This window comes from Aptenodytes patagonicus, chromosome 1, assembly GCF_965638725.1.
Source record: "Aptenodytes patagonicus chromosome 1, bAptPat1.pri.cur, whole genome shotgun sequence".
In the NCBI taxonomy this organism is placed as follows: Eukaryota; Metazoa; Chordata; class Aves; order Sphenisciformes; family Spheniscidae; genus Aptenodytes; species Aptenodytes patagonicus.
The window spans coordinates 103,369,756-103,384,810 of record NC_134949.1 but is presented as its reverse complement, the minus strand read 5'-3'; the positions used below and the strand labels follow the sequence as shown (position 1 = coordinate 103,384,810).

Here is a 15,055-nt window from a genome sequence, read left to right as displayed (position 1 = left end):
AGGTACAAGTTACCTACCCCACCACTTGCCCCACGAAAGTGCCATTATTGCCACTGAACCTTTGGTGGGGCCAGTAATTTACCAAGCATCTAACCCATGTTTCTTGCAATGGAGCCTAAATGTTCACGTGCATCGTCCATGTGGTCCATAAATAAAAAGCTCACAACAGAGACGAGGCTGTGCCCTTGGCAAAAGCCTCCACAAACAATTCCTTCAGCCAGGAGGCGAGGTTAGAGGTATGACACAGCTTGGAAGATTTATAAAAAAGTCCTAAGTTTGGGACAAGACAGAGGCCCCTTGGAAAATGCCCGACCAGCTTCTTGGTGCTTTATGGTGGCGTTTCAGCTGCAGCGCCTCTGCTGCTTTCGGCTGCAAGACTCCAGTGTAACCAGAGGCATGGCTTTCCCCTTCCTTCTGCTGCCTTCCTTCATGCAACAGCTTATTTGCTGCAGCTGAACGCTATGCATGTTACCAGCAAACAGCTAGGCACATCAGGAGGACAGCGAGTGCTCCCAGACCTAAAGGTGAGGGCCACTGCCTCTGACCAGGAGCCATTTCCAGCTCCAGCTCTGCCCCTGCAGGGAGCCCCAGCGGGAGAAACCACACAGGTTTCTGCCCCCGCAGCAGCACGCTTAAGACACGCTCTGGGTGAGGGAGGAAGAGCGGCTGGCGAGTGCACCACGGCTGCAGCAGCTCCCTGTGCCAGGTGCATGCTCCTCCTTGGATGCTTTGCTGAGCCCTCTTCAACTATCGCGATCTCGCCCTGCACAGGGCAAGGTGCACAGCTCCTGCCAGCTGGTACAGTGCACGCTCCGTGTGCCCCAGAGGCTCATCCCTCTAGCAGCCTCAAAAAGACTTCCAATCCTAGAGCAGCACTTTCATCTGCAGTCAGGATTTACGCTGGCAACAAAAAAGGTTTCTCCTTCACGGTTACCGAGTTCTGCTCATTTCCGCCAAACATCCCTCCCTCCCTCTGGGTTCAGCACTGGCTTTGCAGTCCTGAGAAATGATCCCACCGAAGAGCCGGTAGGGCACTAGCAGCAGCACAACATCCCCCTGTCAGGGCTCCTGCTGGTGATCTCAGCCACGACCTGGCGAGAAGCAAGCTGAGATCCCAAGTGCAGCAAGCCTTTGCTTCTGGGGGGAGGCTGGGCCAGATGTGCAGACAGCAGTCAAGACACCTTTTGGCCATTGCACCATTGCATTGGAGTGCCCTGTGCCGGGGAGAGGCAGACAGCTCCTCCCCTATGATTAGCAGAGCTCTCAGAGCACGTACGTGTCTGGAAATGTACATGCCTTCACCACATTACGTTATTTTCTTCTGTGGAAGTGCACTAAAGCCACTAAGTGTCTCCCTAGATGCTGAACAGCTGCTGGATGGTAACAACAGCCCATCAAGTTGTGTCTGTCCCGTCCCCCTGACTCCTCTCCTGTGGTTGTTGGGGTTATATCATTTGCATCATTACACTCATACTATCAAAGATGTCTGACTTCTTGAGACATTTTAATACATCCTTCACAAGCTTGGCATTTATACTGAATTTTCTGTATATCCCCTCCTCTCTTTCCAATGACAAAGCAGCAGAAGAAACCACATCACTGTTGATCAGGCATTTCCCAGCTATGATATCCAGAATGTCTGACTGCATCCGTAACTCTAGCATCAAAATAGTCTCAGATACTCTCTTCCCCTCCATTTGTGAGCCCTCAGAAAGAACTCCCCCAGATTGCTCAGGCTGGCACCAGAAAAGGAGGAAAGTAAAGAAAAACCCAAAAAACAAAAAGGAGAAAATAAAAAAATAAAAAGGTCTTATTCTAAGAGACATGCTTCCTCCCCACCCCCACCTTCCAGCTAAGCCCAATTTGTTTACACCACCAAAGCCAAATGCATCAGTGTTTGGATAGACTGACCTTCGCTTTCACAAAAAGGGCTGTCATGACGACTGCGTAAATGAAGAGGAATCCATCCAGTACGTAGCAGAGTCTTGGGTCTGTCAGTCCGAGAACTGGTACAGCATCTGTACAGAAACATCAGATACATCAACAAACAAGGCCATTTGTGTCACTGTGTGCTTGACGGCATAAATGTGGCAGTGCTGCATGGTGCTTCATGAAAAAATAGCCAGTATGAGGGCAAGTCTGTCCATTTGCAAAGGAGATGGAAATCCGAGTAAGAATCATAGGATTAATTAGGTCGGAAGGGACCGCTGCAGGTCTAACCCTCCCCTCTAAACAGGGTCAGTTAGACCAGGCTGTCCAGGACCTCAGCCAGCTGAGTTAGAGTCACTCCAAGGATGGAAATGTTTGTAACCTCCCTCAACCAGTACAGGACATTTACCCAGAGTCTCCCACCCACAGAGTCTGGGCTCTGCTCCCTGCAGCTCGCAGGCACTGGTCAGGGTGCATGGAGATAACCAAGGGTCACTAACACCGCAGTTACTGCAAGAAAGCTTCATATAGAGCATTTGTTTTCTGGGAAAACCCAGCAGCATCTCCTGCAGGGATTCATTACTGGGCCTGATTAGGGATTCCTTCATCGACTAAAACTTGTGTGTGCGTGAGAAAATACATCCTTTTGGACAAAATTTTAGGGAAGGGCTTCTCAGGACAAAATTTTGTGTTAAATGTAAAGAAAGATTGACACCACCATAGTCAGCTGGAGATCCAGGCTGAAATCGCTACTCTACTTTATTCAGAAGAATTTGAAGATGCATCTCCTGTATCCCAGGTTATATATTGTAACCGTAAAGCTGCAGTGTCTTCTCTGTGAGGGTTCTCTTGGGCTCCCAGTTTGGGGATGTTGGAGACCATTAATCATGAGAAGGGAACTATGGGCAGGAGAGACAGACTTTTAACCCCAGATACCACGACACATCCATGAGATACCCATGAGATACCTGATGTGCTTCCGGTTTGAGAGGAAGGTTTTAAACCTGAATTCCCAGGAACCTCAACTGGCTGTCTCTTGTTGGATGGATCACCCCCAGGAGATTATTATTTTTTATTTGTTTTTAAAAGAAATGTTAAAATTTTTCTCAGGGAGAAAAATCTACTACTACCCTAATGGACAGCTCAATAAAATTGTTACTCAGAAGATGTTGACGTTCATTTCCTAGTCAACGTCGCATATGTTTATACCCTGAGCGCATCAAGCAGAGCACAGTAATATTGTTGGTTTTCAGCAGCTAAAACTGATGAAACTGCCCCTGTATCAGTTCATAAACATATAGTAAGTTCACAAATGTAGCTAAAAAAAAATAAAAATGAAAGCAATTCAGGTCAAGAAGCCTAAGTAACTATAGATCCAGTATGCAGCTCCAGGGCCATCCCCAAAGGAAAAGCTGTATTGCACAGTTATTAAAAAAACCCCACAAAACACTTAAAAATGAATCTGAGATGTGCTTTGTACAAAGAATTGGAGGGAGTTCAAAAGAGAAAGACAAGAATGATCAAGAGCCTGTGAAGCCCTTCGATGAAGATAAATTGAAAAGAATTGGTATGATTCATCTCCTTCCTAAGGTGAACAAAGTATGGCAATTCTTATTAACCGTATGTGATGGAGGGTAGTTGAACCACTCAGTGCAGCGCTTCAGGGTGCTGAGTTACTCCAGTGCTGACAGCGAGACCATTTTGTGCGCTGGGATTTCTCGCTGGCCCATCAGGCCACGCTGACGATTTCATTAGAAGAAACTTGCAGATGGCATTCAGGCAGCATGCACTCACCACCGTGAGGAAGTCTCCTTCGCAGAAATAAAGTTAATGATGATGGCTTGTCGCACTGCTCAAGTGTGCAATTTGTATAAAGCATGACTGAAAAGCTGTGCCTGGATACTTGGTAATGTAATTGTAAATTCTCAAGCAGATGATGATACAATCACTGTTCCCGCTGAGAGCCTAACACAGCCAGAAAAAAAACCATTTCCAAACATTAGATTTGTTTGCTTGTCTGAACTGGGAGTTCACATTCTTTTTTTTTTTTGATCATGTGTTTAGAAACAACTCCATGGAAATAAATTAAGATTAAGATCCTAGATGGTTTTCTTTCTTCCCCTCCTATTTCTATTATTTTAAAAATAAGGTTCAAAGCACTTTATAAACAATAATCTTCACCACACTTTTTTCAGGATTATAAAACCTCCTATACATGGGGTAAATGGAGACAGAGAGATTAAGTTATTTGCCCGACGTTGCATATTAAACCAACAAACAAGCTGAGATTCGTTTCCTAGAGTTTTTCTTCTAAACAGTCACAGGACAATATTTTTCGCCAGAGTTGGTTCAACACAAAACTAGCTTGAATCGCATTAGACTTGGTAGCTAAAATGCAGCACCAGGGAATACAGCTGCACAGCATCCAGAGGCAATTTGTTTCTAGCAGTAATTCAGTTGCTTTTGCGCAGTGCAGCAGTCTGCCCCAGCGTACCCTGGCCTCGAGCTGGATGTGTCCAGAAGCAGCTCAGGGTTTTCCAGCGCTGTGCCCAGATCAGAAATACAATGTAAGGAAGGCGAGCAGCCCAGCACAGAGCCAGCCAGAGCCAGGAAGCCTTGGGGTATCTGAGATGCTGCTGAAGAAGGCTTTGGGGATCCTGGCCCTGACTCCCCTCTTTCTGTACCAAAGCAGGGCACGTTCAACACTGTCATGTCAACTCCAGTATTTCTCCAGTACTAATAAACTCCCCAGACCAGGAGGAGCTCGAGCAGGAGATGTAGAGGACTACGGAGGAGAAGTCAAGAGTGCAGGGGACCTAGCTGTAAGCTCCGTGTCAGCTGTGGTCAACCTCGGCTGACTCTGCGGAGCCGCCCAAGTGCCTATGCAGTGCTTATCTAGGGCAGCCTGGCCTCCAGCACCTCAGGTAATGGATTAAAGCTGTTCAGTGAGGGAAATCCTGCTAGACGTAGCCTGGCTGTGATGGTTCCTTGAAAAATATGTATTGAGATAATGATAAAGTCCAACGTTTAAAAACAAACCAAGAAAATGAATTAGTTCATGTCTTTTCCTACCTTAATATGTTTGATTTCTGTGTTCTTTAAAAAAAAAAAAAGGTACAAAGCACTTTCTAAATAATAACCCTTGCAACAGGTCTCTGGATTAGAAAGTGAGAGAGGAAAAAAGACAAAAGATACAAAGCCTATTGAAACAAAGGTCAAAGAGATAGGAAGTGTAATGAACAAGTAGCAGTTAAAACAGTTAGCATCTATTCATGTGAACAGGATCAGTTTAGGTTTTTAAATCGCTAGAGGAGGGGTTACTGCCTCTTCGATATTTGCATAACGTGCACAAACAGAAGGCCAGTCCCTTAGGCACCACCAAAATGTACTCTCTGCCCCTCATCAGCCCTGAGCCGTGGTTTGGGGGGCTGAGGCCAAGGTCGCACTGCTGCAGTGGATGGGCTGATGATGGGAGCTGGGCAGAGCCAAGCCTGCCAGGCTTGAGGGAGCAGTCACGCTTAGCTGCCTCATGTAGAGCAAAGCACAAATAATGAACATTTCACTGATAATTCCCACTCTGTTAACCTTACAGATTACCTAGTGCCTACTGTGAGTTGCACAGCATCTTTTCAATATTCATATACCAGTGTTTTACTAGTCCAAATTTCAGCAGTCCAGTAAAATACAGCAGGGTTTTAAAGCAAGATGGCTAAGTACAGGCACACGGCACAGCTAATGTCAAGTCACAGGCCGGCGGAGAATACAGTTACGTTGCATTGTAAATGATGTCAAGCTTACTGCTGAAACGTGGCTCAGACAAGCATCATCTCTCTCTCCAGGCATCAAAAAGGAGTTGGGTCACAAGTCGACATCTAGGTACACAAATACACAAGGGCTTAAGGATGAGGTCAAAGTGGTGCTTTTGCTTGGGAGGGAAGCAAGTTCTGAAGGAATAACAACTAGAAAGTTTGTACTTACTCTTCCTCACGATGTGCTCCTATGCAAGTAGCTGCACAGTTAGATCTCCCATTGCACAGCGGGGATAACATTTACTCACAGACCACCGGGATGTTAAAGAAAACCAGAAACAAACTATGCAACTTACAGCATTAGGTAATTACTTTTTTTTTTAGGAGTTTGTACAGGAGAAGCTATGGAAAGCTTTGTACAAGGAGCTGACGCAGGCTGAGTAAGGACTGGCAGAACCACAGCAGATGAGGCGGCAGGAAAGGAGACGGAGTCAGTAAGGGGAGCACTGCTGCATGTCGTGACAAGGTTGCCAGCCCTTCTCAATCCCAAACCCCAGGTGCCTACCACCACATTTGGGACTCTCCCAAGCTGCACTTCTGCAGCTGAGAAGTTTATTTCCAGCACCTCCTTCTTCCAAAACCTGGACTTTTGTTCCCCTCTTCTCTCCTCCCACCCAGCGATGCAGCCCTCCCCTCCTCTATGCCCGGGTGCTCTCTCAGGCCGCTGCAGGCCCGTGCACACACACACCTGGACCCTGGGCTGGCACACCTCCCTCATCCTGCTCCACACTCACGCCCCCGGAGCAGCACTGCCAGCACCCCCGCAACAACCCCCTGAAACCTTTTACTTTTTAAAGTAGGGGGGGGGGGGAGGAAAAAAAAAAAAGGGGCAATTCACACCAACTGCTAGTGACATGCAAGTGAGAAAAATGCTCTAGCAACAGACCGACAGCAAGCCCAGCAGCCGAAGGAGAGGAAGCCCGGGGGCCAGCGAGGGAGGCCGTGCTGCGGGCGCCTGCCTCGAGAGCACTGTGCGGCAGCCCATCCTGCGTGGTGTGGTTTCGGAGAGCAGTTTCAGCCCCCCGGGCTCAGGCCCAGCACCAGCTTTCCTGCATGTGGCCGTGGGTTTATCTCCAGCCACCTGCCCACTCACTGCCTGCACGCACTGCCGGCCGCTCCCCTGCTCCAGGCTTGGAGACAGCTAGGGAGTCCCAAAACCCACATCCAGACACATTCATCCTGCTCCAAAACATGGCACGATCAGTGCCTGGTCCCCAGGGCTGGCCCAATGCAGCTAGTCCCAACAGGGACCTGCTGAAGCGAATCACTGAAACACAGCCTGGACCCTTGAAACACACCGGTGCATTTTTTTTAAATAGGATTTTCCCCCGCTGACATTTTTAGTGTGCATCTGGATTGAGTTAGACCATGATTCCTGGTAATAGTTTAAGAAATACAGACCGTAAAAGCTGAATGACTTGTAAATTCAGATCAAATCTGTCCACCATAAAATTTTCTCTCTCCCATGGCCCTCATTAAGTGACTAATTTAAAAGTTTTATTTTTAGGGGTTACCAAAACTCAGTAACACAGTTATAAATGAAGAGTTTTATCTTCCCTAAAACTGAGTTTCTCAGTGAAGCCCATGAAAACCAATCCCAGCACGAGAGATTTACTGATGCAACTGCAGTTACATATGAAGGTGTTTAAAGGCAGAAACCGTAGTGCCTTTTCCCAACAACCAAGAGCTGCCACAGCTATACGCCGGGGTGAAGCAGGCAGCATTTCTCAGACGCCACCATCCTCCACCAGCAGTGATCCGAGGGACTCATGGTCGCTGCATGCAATTCACCTCACTTCTACCCCTTATCTTCCAAAAACCTCTTGCTGCAGGTTTGTGTTTCCAGACCCCCCCCGGGGACAGACTTTCACAGCTGCGGGTGCCACCGCCACCATGCTGCACATCAGGTGCCCACCAGATTTTCTCTACGCAGGTCGAACGCAGGGAAAGGCTGGGCGTGATGGATCTTGCCTCGCTGCCGCTGTCTGAAAGCAAGATGCTGAACCCAAGATAGCTGCCTGGGCTCGGGGCAGAAAGGGAAGAGAGGCAAGCACACCACATGGCGCTTCACTTCAAGTGCATACAGGCTTGCATCTGAAGACACAGCCCAGACTAAATGCTTAAAAGTTAGCCACCTAAAATTATGAAAGATAATCCTGTTCATAAAGAACATATCTATCCTGGGTTTCATTTATTTATATTTATATATTTCTATGGTTTTTACTCATAGATATAAATAATAAACAATCCTGGGACACTCCAAGACTGAAGAAACAGAGGCCAAATCCTCCTTCCCTCATAGAAGGAAGAGGCTCCTCCATGCCGTTGTTTGGGCACATTGATGGAAAAATCTGAGCAAAAACAACTGAGGGAAGGCCTGGATTACACCGGGCATGGTATGTTAACAGGTCTGATGTGCATGGCAGACAGTTAACAGAAATGAGTGAAGTGAAAGACATCCCTTGCATCAAACCAAGTATGTGAAGTCAGGAGGTTTCTCCCTTTATGCAGAGGCTAAAGATAGTCCTGTTGATCATTAAATTATATTACGATTACAGGGCCAAGTAACACTTTTAACATAAAACTTCCCCACTATCGTATCTGCAAAACCAAGACACCCAAGGAAAGCCAGCAGGCTTTCAACACAGGAAGATACAATAACCCCACCACAGCAAAATGCCATTGAGCTTGCTGCCTGAAAAAATTTCCATGTTTGTCTTTTCATACCAGCCACTTGCCTTGGCAAAAAAGTTAAAAGCTGTTTACATTACTGGTTGGTTTTTTTTCCTCACCACCAGTTCCTTTAGCGCTGAGGAAGACTCTTTTATTTTTCATCAATACACCATCACATATTTATGAAACACAACATGGCCAAAAGCACAGGTTGTGCCCATGAAGTTCAACATTATGGTTTGCTGCTGTCCTCAGCTTTAAAGCCAAGGAGCAAACTGCTGATATGATCAGGATTCAGGTTACAATACCAGACGTTAGGCAACCAGAATAATTACATTTAAAAAAGGAAAGTATTTCAAGTCATTAACTTCCACTTTTTATGTTAGCACTATGGAAACATGAGGTCAAGTTAAGGTGCTTTAGGATCCTCGTGAGCCCTTCATATAGGATCCCTTTCAGGTAGGCACTATCACAAAGTTGAAATAGTGCAATTTTCCTTCTGACTTATTTGGGAAGAAATAGATTAAAAAGAAGGAAAAGGTTATAATGCCACAAAGGGCCAAACATTTTCTAGCACATCATGAAATAAAGACTCTAATAAAAAATCCAGGGTACTGTAACAGGAGCAAGACAGGAAGATTTCCAACAGCTGTCTGATTTGTGGAAAGAGGACCCAGTGTGTGCAGAAAACAACAATAAATGGTCTACCTTTCCAGTCTGAAGGTGAAGAAGATTAACTTTGAACGTATCATTAAATAAGGCAATCTTTTGCTCTCCAAATCCTTCCAGAGCCTCGTCAGAAACAGAAAGGAGGGGAGTGCCTTGCTCATCTCTGGAAGGGGACTCCTTGCTTCATCAAAACAGTCAGTCATTCTCAGAAAAAGCAACTGCTTTCACTTCTCAGTTTTGCAAGAACTTGGTGCAAAGGGCTTTCCTGAAGCAAACCTGGTGTTGCCTCCTAGAGACAGCAAACCATGTGTAGGGAGATTGCAGAACCTGGATATCCAACAAGCTCAGGTGACAGATGCAAGCCGTGCAGCTCTTTCAGCTTTTGTATGGGCTTTAGATTAGACACGTGGTTTTACTACACCCATCTTCATCAGGGATAGCAGAAGTTTAATCTAGTTAATGCAAAAGATGTTCCCCACTGTAAATTTTCTATTGTCTAATCCAATCTGGTGTTAAGTGTCCCAAGAGGCAAGACTTATTTTTCAAATGGTTGTTTCTAGGTCACTTACCCCTTCCCTTCCCCTACCAATTCTGTCTGTGCATCCCACAACAGTAACTCACCCCAGACTGATTTACTATTAGGTGGCCTTTTCATGTTTAGCTTCTACAACCCAATGCACATGATGGAAGACTACTTAAAAGAATTCAGTCTACACATCTTGGCTCACCGGGAATCCCAGAGAGACTACATGCCGCAAGGCTGAAGAAAAGAGACACTTAAGTCAGACACAAGATGCTGTTGATTGCAATCAGATGTGTTTCTCTGTTCAGCGAGCACCTCACAGACGTGGCAGACATTTCCCTAGCACTTTAAATTAGCACTTTTAAGTTAGACTTTACAAAAAGCAGTGGAAGTATGGTTATGCTAAACAGCTTGCAGCTAGCTCACTGCCGACAGCTCCAGTAATCAAATATACTGATAACATGAAGAACGGTTCCCAACTGAGAGATTTATAAGGCACCCCCCACTCCCTTTTATCCTAGTTTCAGACTTCCAAAAGTCATTAAGCTTATGCTGGCTATCACTATTGGCAGGAAATGGCTTTCTACTAGCTGGGTAATAAAGTAATAGAAATATCTGTGCACAAAATATTCAGAGTCAGTCAGCAAGCACAGACTTACCAGTGTGTTTTCTTCTTGTCTCAGTGTTAGTGCAGGGAGGGACTACTCTGATTTCACAGCTCGTGTCAAACTAAGTGCAGAGATGCACAAGCCCAACAAGAGACTTAACAGGGCTGTTTTGTCTCAGACTGAGCTCAATTGCAACTCTCTTGATCAGCTGCAAGCAGAGAAGAAAAGTAGGAAACTTTTCCATCACAACGATGCAAGCTAAGGGTGGAGGTGCTAGAGGAAGAATTGCAGCTACAAGGCTATTTACAGACATAAGTCACCCCATGAGCAGTTCCTTGCGTTGCAGCCAACACAGACCAAGGCCGAGACAATTACAGGAGCCGTCCTTGACGTACGCTCAAAGCTATGACCGTACACTCATCACAGCTAATCCTACTGGGGTGAAACCAGTTTTCCTTTCCTTTCTCCAGGATCAATTTCCACCTAAGCTCGCTGACAGCACCAGATCTAACCCATGCCAAAAGAGCCAGTGTCAGGAAGGGCACCAAACCCGCAATAATGAAAGCCATCCACTTTTTTAGGTTAAGCCTATAGCAACATTTTGCAAAACCCAGGTGGCTGTCATCCAAGGTTTTCAACGCATTCCTCATACAATGTTTTTCAGCAGATAAACATCATGGCTGAATCATAAGGAAGGTAGACATATGCAAAGCTGCAGAAAGGTTGCAAGATTTACTTCAGCTCATCCTGCAGGACAACTGGGAGCAGACCGTTTTAAAACTTGCAAAGTCACAAGATGTTTTCATTGCAGTCCCTGTATAGACATCCACTTGCAAGAAAGCTTCTGAGGGTGAAGAAATTACTAGTGAAGCTTGGTGTCAAGCAGAGAAACAGTTAAATCATCTTACAGAGGCAGTGGCGTAACTGCCTCAGGTTATCAGGCAGGAAGAAGGTTATACCAGCCCCAACGGCTGGGGCTCCATACATTGTAGAAGCTACACGCATCGCGGAGAGAGAAGTTCCAGAGCAGGCCTTCAGTCACCTGCTACTGACCCACTTAACGGAGAGCCATGCGTGTCATGTCCTGCTCTGCTAGGAGACACACAGACAAAAAACCCATGCAACAGCAGTTACGTACCGAGTAAAGACAAAGGTTGATTAAGGATTTGGTTTAATATTAATTTCCTGCATATTCTTTTTGCAGCATTGCTCACCAAAGCTTAGCAATAATAATAATACCATTGGGGAACATTCCACTCTGAAAACAACACTGAACATGAAGCATTTCACAGGCCTCATAAAAAAGAACCAACGGACGAGCTATCGCAAAATGGAAATACCACAACAAACCTTGCCTGGGTCCTCGACGGAGCCCTTCAGCAAAGGGTCTCGGAACAAACCCGAACTCCACAGACCCTCATGAATTCCCCTTGAGAAAAGAAGGAATTGCTTCTTCCACCTCTGAAATGTCCTTCCTCTAATTTGGGAGCGTTCACATTTTCATAGCATGTAGCAACTATACAGCTAAAATTTTCTGGCAAAGTAAAACACTGCTAAAGAGAAAGGGCATTAGTCATGGATCTGCAAGTGGGATGCAGGGGCATGGCTTTATGTCCCCATTAACACCTCACTGCTGATGCCTGTGTTCCTCTGTCAAGTGATATAACTGTGGCTGGTACGCCTCCATCACCGCATTTTATTACAAACCACCTGAGGGACCGCACCCAATTTTAGAAAACCTTATCTCAGATTGCATTACAGGATAAGTAAAAAAAAGGGCTATATTTTGAGACATACCTTCTCATACATAGGTAGGAACTGGCAAATATGAAGAGCCTATATATAGATTTTTGACTGAATTAAGGACTGTTAAAAAGCAATGCGTTCCTGTGGGGGGTGGGTGAAACAGGAGGAAAGAATTTCCTTATCATTACTGACTTTACACAATACCTTTATTTTGCCACCCATAAGATAAGAATAACGAAAGTAATATTTTAACTGTCAAAAATATTGAAGTGTTCTCAAAATCTTGGACACTAGGAGTTAGTACCTTCTTAATTGCTTTTCTGTGGAGAGACAGACTTGTGGAAAAAGCAAAATAAGGAAAGAAAAAGGACCCCAAGCTCTCATCACAAAGAAAATTTCCTGTATATTTATAGTAAGAGTTCAAACCTTCCTATGTCAGTGTTTGTGACTGAGATGAAAGTAAACAATTATGCTTTATCCATATCTACAGTCCATGCAACTGATATTAAAATTTATCAAGTTAATTCCAGTATTCGATATATACATTAAAATATATCTCTACATCATCACTAACAAATGAGAAGTGTTAACAGAGGTATCTGTTAGCCATCAAACTACTTTTGCAAATATTAAATAAAGTCTCCAGTCATGCCTGATATCTATTCTGGTAGTTAATTTCTATTGTATTAACAATATTTTTTCCAGTTGTTCATTGGTCATAACAACTACTGTGCTGAAAGGGAATATGAGAGCTTCCAAGCAAAGCTATCTAAAATTAGTAAGAACACCAAATTTAAGAATATAATGGTGCAGGGTTAGGAAAAAAATAAATCACAATTTCTGTTGTGGGTGTATAATATGGGTATTAAAATTACATTTTTTGTAAAGCAGAAAACCCTCAGCATTGTAGGCTTTCTGGAAAAGCATTTATTTATTTGCAGTTTTGAATTTTCCAGTGTTTTATGTTGTTGACAGTCCAGGTAACCACTCTGTATTTAAGCTTACATCGCAGACCTATTAGTAACATAAAATCATTTTCCAAAAGAGGCTCAACTTCAGAGTTCACTTGCTGGCGATAATTACAGACAATGTTGCACAAAGCTTAGTGACCCATAGCAATGCCCTGGATCAGCTTGTCTGAAAAGCACAGGCCCAATTCTGCACTCTCTCTATCCAGGAAATCTCCACCGATTCCTGCAAGCATTTAATGACGAAGTGACCGGCTCATGTTCTGCATGCTGAAAAAAGGACGAGATGACGACAGGAACACACTAAAGACGCTGAGATTTCATATAGTTCTTGAACATGCTGGTTTCAGAGGGGCAGAAGAAGAAACTATTTGAACATTATTGACACCTTAACCCCTCTGTTAAATTTGGTGGAAATGGGCCAAGTGGTAAAGACAGTGACTACATAAGGTTGATCTCATTAGGAAACAAGGCTGATAAGAACGCGCATGTTGCTATACGCTACAATGCTGATCTTATTTGTGAAGTTTAGTATGCGTACATCATACTTTGTAAAGCATGTAGAAAAAGAGGGGTTCTTTTCTGAAAAGCTCTGACTAGTTATGTAAATCAGTATAAGGAACCTGGGAAGGTGAGCTATCATCAGCGATCTAAACTAATTTCATTTACAGCACTGAATTCACCCTTATTGGTTTTTCTTCGGGATTTTTCAGGAAAAGATTTTCCAGAAACACTGCACACAGAAATCCCACCTTGCTGTTTATGACTGGATTTTGGTTTTTTTTGTTTTCCTGGAGGAATGTCATAGCTATTTCTAGAGCATTTAGATTCCTTGTATTTAATTCCTTGCATCTTAATGTAGACAAGTAGCTCTCAGCCACTTACTGGATATAGTTTACAGAACAATTCTGTTCATACCTTAGAGTTTTAGAGCAAATACCTGAAACAGCCACTTAAGATGGGATATTATGTTCACTCTGATTCTTCTCACTCCGACTAATTTTGTAAGTGTAGAATTATGCATTGCACGATCAGTACACTGATCTAATTGCTTGTCAATCTCATAAAACATGTTTCTTTTAAGGTTTTTAATGCTGCTTCTAAAACGGATGAAAATTTTCAAATTATATTTACTTTAAACACGCCCTCTCTCCCCAAAAAAAGCCTTATTGGGAAGCCTCTGAGATGTGCAGACAGATAAAAAGACTGCCTGGAAACTGTGTTTGTTTATTTTCTATGTGCAGCCTAGACGGAGTTAGAATGCAAAGGAAATATATATGAGCTCCATTTTTCATAACACTCAGAGCTTAGGTAAGCTTTATTCGAAGCACAGTGTTGGAAAGTGCCGTTACAGAACTGTTGGATGGGGTGAAAGATTGCCAAATGATCAAATGCCCACAGGAAACAAATTTTCTCCTAAACATGAGAAGGATCCTTAGCATTACATTTACTTTTGCTATGTACTCTCTATGAAAAATCCTTATTCTACTTCTATCCATTAAAATTTCTTCTTGCCACAGAACCGTTTATTGTATATTGTACTACGTAAATACGTAACATAAAGCTGGGCTGCCCAGATAATGCATGGGCTTGTATAAAACAAAACACTGTTCTCCCTTAATACAAATGCTTTTTTGAGATTAGCTTTGATTAATCCATAATTCATTCACATCCGGATTTAGTGTGTATTCCTTATATGATAGAGGGGAAGAGAGAAGGTACTAGGGACAAATGCTACTCGGAGGTGCTTTGTAGAAGCCTCATTTGTGCCTCCAGGAGTTTCTTGTATATGCAAGCATGGAATCAATCCCATTAAGTAAAGTGTTATCCCACCAAACTAGCCATTAGATGTGCATTAATAATTTCAATCTATCCCTTGAAAACTGTTTGGAGGAGTTACCCTAGTTTTACAGACAAAAAAGTAGAGCTATTCAAATGGATAGCACTCAAGAGGATTATATTCAGGTTTTTTGCATCCAAATGGAGGAAGAAGCACAAGTGAATATAAACAAATGGCCCAGTTCTCTTCCCACTAAAGACCAGATTCTGTAATGCGGTGAATTCATTCTCCACACCATTGATTTCAACAGAAGTCAGCACAGGCCATTTAGTTCAGTGAGAATAGGTTTA

At 44.0% G+C, this 15,055-nt stretch overlaps 1 protein-coding gene across 4 annotated transcripts in view; it reads right to left on the bottom strand.

Moving 5' to 3' along the window:
* CD247 (CD247 molecule) overlaps window positions 1-15,055 on the bottom strand; it is a 57,473-nt gene that overhangs the window by 8,918 nt on the left and 33,500 nt on the right. For 2 of the 4 annotated variants that reach the window (XM_076351272.1, XM_076351280.1), the window contains exon 2: window positions 1,912-2,018. In XM_076351272.1, the coding sequence (XP_076207387.1) occupies window positions 1,912-2,018 (107 nt within the window). Of the gene's footprint in view, window positions 1-1,911; window positions 2,019-3,548; window positions 3,588-5,727; window positions 5,788-15,055 lie in introns of those variants that run through there. The other 2 variants (XM_076351287.1, XM_076351296.1) reach the window with 2 other exon arrangements.